At 28.4% G+C, this 5,322-nt stretch overlaps 1 protein-coding gene across 1 annotated transcript; it reads right to left on the reverse strand.

Moving 5' to 3' along the window:
- Positions 1 to 353: 353 nt before the first annotated feature.
- Positions 354 to 3,876, reverse strand: LOC130823442 (protein FAR1-RELATED SEQUENCE 5-like). Its single transcript, XM_057688062.1, has 6 exons — positions 3,569 to 3,876; positions 3,215 to 3,357; positions 2,947 to 3,098; positions 2,195 to 2,829; positions 1,413 to 1,975; positions 354 to 457 (listed from the first exon to the last, which is right to left on the reverse strand). Exons 1-6 carry the CDS (start codon positions 3,874 to 3,876, stop codon positions 354 to 356), a joined length of 1,905 nt encoding a protein of 634 aa, XP_057544045.1.
- Between the last annotated feature and the right edge of the window lie 1,446 nt (positions 3,877 to 5,322).

A 5,322-nucleotide genomic window follows, 5' to 3' on the forward strand; every position in this document is an offset into this window, starting at 1 on the left:
TGATTTTGCTGACGTAATGGGCCATGACGAAGCAGCCGAATGTGTTACTTTTCCTATAAGGGACATTAAATTCCCATGGACTGTGAATGATGATAGCCTCGACTGTGGAATATATATGGCTTATTTCATGGAGCAATATCAGGGGACTCCAAATATTGATCCACTGCACGAGGTTAATCTTCATTGATATGACATAATATATTACGATTTATAATATGTAATATATATTATATATCATTATATCATTATGTATTTTGATTCAATATTACTATTTTTTTTGTTGTGTATTAGCTTGGAGACAGGAGGCTTTATAGGGCATCAATATTAACGAGGGTCCTGTAAAGCGATCTGAATCAAGATCGGGACAAACTGATGACATTAGCAAATAAGTTTGCAGATGACAAGCCAATAAGAATGGATGCAATAATTGCCCAAAGGTCTACAAATGAGGTGGGTGCTAACAAGAGGAAAAGAGAGACCAAGACAGTCCCAAAAAAGCTGCCCCAAAAAAAGCTGCACAAAAAGCTGAGCCGATAAAAATTCCACCAAAGAAAGAAAATGTGCCCAAATAAAATGTGCCTAAAAAGAAGTTATAGTAATTTTTAATGCCAACAATATTATTTTCTAACTTTTAACGATGAAAACAATAGATTTTGATAAAACTTTATTTTTTGTATGACATTATAACCTTTGTCGTTATAATGTAATCTAAGTTAACATAGTTGTTGGATGTAACATCATTTTTGGTATTAGCATTAACATTATAATGTAATTGATGTTGGAATGTAGCATACAATATGTCGTTATAATTCAACTTTTTAAAAACTGCTAGATTGATATATAATAAGGCCAAATATATATAATGATTATATCATCAAATATACAATGTTATATAGTAAAATATTTATTATTATAAACACTGTAATATTACGTCACAAGGCAAATAAAAATTAAAATATCAAATATTTGCTATAATCATATATGATTCCAACTGTGTATTCATTACTAGGTGTTATAATATAGTACATTTGAAATGGTAATATTTGATAATTGGGTTTATAATATATTACATTTGAAGTTGTATCGTATAATATATTTGTGATAAAACATTATACATTTGGGGTTGTAACAGAATATATTTGAGCTTATAAAATAATATATTTGGGTTTATAATTCAATATATTTTGAATTAAAATTTAATAAATTTAAGATTTTGTAACATAATATATAACATTTAGAGTTGTAAAATATAACAGTTGGATTTATACTATATTACATTTGAAGTTGTAATGTATAATATTTGAGTTGTTTATCATAATATATTTTCCTTTACTTCATACAGTATATTACATTTAAAGTTGTAATGAATAATAATTGAGAATACTCTATATTATTTTTTGGGGGGGTTGTACAACCAAACTCCTTATTCGTTGTGTTCTTTTTCTTCTCAAAATGACCCTTGATTCTCTTTTTGCGTCCCTTGGTTACTGATTTATCTGGGTCTAACACCATGAATCCAGTTCTAGAAACGTTTGATTGTGATGTGTGTTCTTGGATTGATTCTTCTTGCAACCTTTGAACTTCTTCGTATGCTTTGTGACATAAATCCTCAACCACCCTTCGAGCATCGTTGTTTTGTTGTGCTTTCAAAACCAAATTGTACATCTTACGCCCCATGTTATGCCTCCACTGCAATGCCAACAACCTCTGGTTCTTACCGTTGTCGTTGCTATGACGGACTTGGTTGTAGAACATCTTCTCCCATACATCCTTTTTAGCACATTTTGTCCATCGAGGTAAGATGTATTTTTCTGGGATCTTTGATATTGAATGATTATGAAGTATGCGCAAACAATAACAACACAACCAACCACAAGCCTCAAAGTTTTTACATGTGCACTTAACATTAACATTTCCTTGATGGTTCATATAAACAACAATTTGTGCGCTTTCTTTCATATCTTCTATCCACACCCTACAAAATATAATTCATGTTTATAATATAAAATAAAATATGTTACAGTAACAAATATAATATATTTTAGTAACAAATATAATATATTATAACACAAATTAATATTCAATTTATTACTAAATATAATGTATTATAACACCAAAACTATTATTTCATAATACCAAATATAATATATTATGATACCCAAATAAATGAACATTATACCAAGTTTAAACTTACTTGTATACTTTCAATCCATTATCTTGTGTAACTTCAGTAACATAACAAGATATAGCTATTTTGAACTCTTCTTCGAAATCTCTAAATAGAGATGCAATGTAAATCTCAGCAGCATGTTTGAGCAAACCAACAATACATAGACTAGAAGAAGGAGTTGTCCTTGAATAGTGAAATTCTGCTTCAATCTCCCTTTTTCTCCATTGCTCAACTGTCTTTTGGAAAATTTTATGAAATTGTGTCAAACTTGTTGTTTTTGTTGCTTCAAATCCAATGGCACTATTTGTTGATTCACTCCTTTGAGAGGATAGAATTCCGGCTGAGAAGAAATCTTTACTTAATCCTGTACACCATTTGTGCCGCATTTTGTGTAATCTATCAAACCAAGTGTAGAATTCTTCATTGTCTTTCATGTTGTACGTTGTCACCATATTATCCCAGCACTCATTAAATTTATTCTCACTGTTGCATCCCATCAAGCATTTATGAAAAACTTCCTTGAATCCAGCATTTGACTTTAACATTCTAAATCTTAACACTGCATTTTTTAATATGTGCCACAAGCATAATCTATGCTTTGCATTTGGAAATACATGCATATTATGAAAACAAATATGATATCGTATCTGCATATAACCCTATATAATATACAAAATGTCTTATTATATATCCCCAAATATAATATTATATATAACCCTAAAAATAATATAACATAATATCAAATATAATTTAACATAATGCCAAATATTTGTTACCTTTTCAATTGCTTTTGACATTGCAAAGTCTTGATCAGTAAAGATCGAAATTCGAGATTTATTATTCATGCCCTTCTTAAACTGTCCTAGAACCCATTCAAATGTTCCACCTTCTCTTCTGCGATAAATGAACACCCGAACATAACAGTTTTCTAGTGATTATTTATCCCCACTAGTGGTCCACATATGAGATTATATCAATTAGTGCGATAGGTTGTATCAAATATGACCACGTCTCCGTAAATCTGGTAGTCTTCTCTCATCATACTGTCACTCCAGAAGAAAGCTATAAGTTGACCTTGATCATTCAATCTTACACGATAGTAAAAATCAGGATCTTTTTCCGATTCCTCAATAAACTTGTCAATTACCACTTGAGCATCACCCCCTTCTATTGCTTTCATCCTCAATCTGCAAAAGAAAAAAAATAATACCAAAGTTAGCTTTGGTATAAAGCCAAATTCTATCACATATAATATCAATTATATATTATTTAACAACCAAATACAATTACATCAAACAAAATGATCCAGTTTATAACTGCGAATATAATAATTATAAAACAAAATATATATTATCATAATTCCAAATATATATTACATAATACCATTTTGGATGTTACCTATTGACATAGTTGATATGATCAGTTAGTGTATGCCCCACAAACTCGTCACCCCCTGCACCTTGAGACAAATATCTATAAGTAGTGGTCGGTCTTATGCTTGCTTCTTCAAACGAATGAATTGTATCAATCTTCTCTACAATTGATACATGCCTTTCGGATCGATGTAGGTGCTGCCATTCAGCCTTTGTCAACTCACGTGTGTGCAAAAAGATGTGTTGTTTAATATGGTACAACCCACTGTCAATGTCCCATTTTATTCGTATCCTTGTCTTACATCCATATCTTGTTGTTGGTGTGAGTTTCATCTTTTCGGGCTTGCTATGATGCTCTTATTGTTTGGTAGAAGGTTCTACATGGTGTGTCTTCTCTTCACATGAGCATATCAAGTACTTCTCTACAACAACATTTTTCCTTGTTCTTTGGGTCCATTTTTTTATACTAAAACCGGTAAATATTGCATGCGAAAGGTACAACTGTTCCAGCTCTTCTAATATTGGGGCTGCAATTCCTTCGAGAAAACCAAATATATCGACCTTCGATAGGTCAGTTTGACATCTTATTGGACTCGACTCTGAATCAACAATCTCTAAGTTTTCATTTTGTTCACCTGTACAAAATTCATAATGTTTTATATTGTGTTAAAAATCATATATTAATATATTACTAGGCCAAATATATATGAATATACCATCAAATATATTATATTATATATAAAAATATTTATTATTAAAAACCCTATAATATTAAGTCAACAGGCCAAATAAAAATTAAAATATCAAATATAAGCTATCATAATTCCGAATATATATATATATATCTATATATCCAAATATATTATATTATATTACCATATATAATACATTATACACTCAATAATTTATTGTAAAATTCCCAAACACATTATGCAATAACATCAAATGTATTATATTATAACCCCATTTATATAACGATATAAAACCAAAGACATTTTATGAACACATCAACATTATAATCAGAAATATTATACATTATAACACCAAAAAGGTTTCATTATAACAACAATTATGATACAATGTCATTTTGTTTACCTGTACAAAATTCAAGATGTTTTATATTGTGTTAAAAATCATATATTAATATATTACAAGGCCAAATATATATGACTATATCATCAAATATATTATATTATATATAAAATTATTTATTATTTAAAACCCAAAAATATTACGTCACCAGGCCAAATAAAAATTAAGATATCAAATATATGATATATATATATATATATATATATATATATATATATATATATATATATATATTTATATATATATATATATATATATATATATATATATATATATATATATATATATATATATATCCAAATATATCATATTATATTACCATATATAATATGTTATACACACAATAATTCATTGATAAACTCTCAAACACATTATGCAATAACATCAAATGTATTATATTATAACCCCAATTATATAACGATATAAAACCAAAGACACTATATGAACACATAAAATATATAACATTATAACCAGAATATACATTATAACACCAAAAAGGTTTCATATAACAACAATTATAATATAGTATATTGTCCTTTTATTACCTTGATATCGGCATATGGCATTACTATTCCCCTCATATACTCCATTATCTTCTCCAACTGTACCTATCTCCTCCATTGATGAAGCTTAAAAAAAATAAAATAAAATTAATTACTAGTTTACATTTACATTCCCAATCATTAA

The sequence above is a fragment of the Amaranthus tricolor genome, chromosome 9 (genome assembly GCF_026212465.1).
Source record: "Amaranthus tricolor cultivar Red isolate AtriRed21 chromosome 9, ASM2621246v1, whole genome shotgun sequence".
Taxonomy (NCBI): Eukaryota; Viridiplantae; Streptophyta; class Magnoliopsida; order Caryophyllales; family Amaranthaceae; genus Amaranthus; species Amaranthus tricolor.

Bases quoted from the DNA above. Each gene is read 5' to 3' on its own strand.
- LOC130823442 (XM_057688062.1), bottom strand. From the start codon at position 3,876: ATGAAACTCACACCAACAACAAGATATGGATGTAAGACAAGGATACGA. The intron at 3,099-3,214 runs GTATGATGAGAG...AATAATCACTAG, and splicing joins AGCTTTCTTCTGGAGTGACA to AAAACTGTTATGTTCGGGTG. The intron at 458-1,412 runs GTACAACCCCCC...TCCTCTTGTTAG, and splicing joins AACGAATAAGGAGTTTGGTT to CACCCACCTCATTTGTAGAC.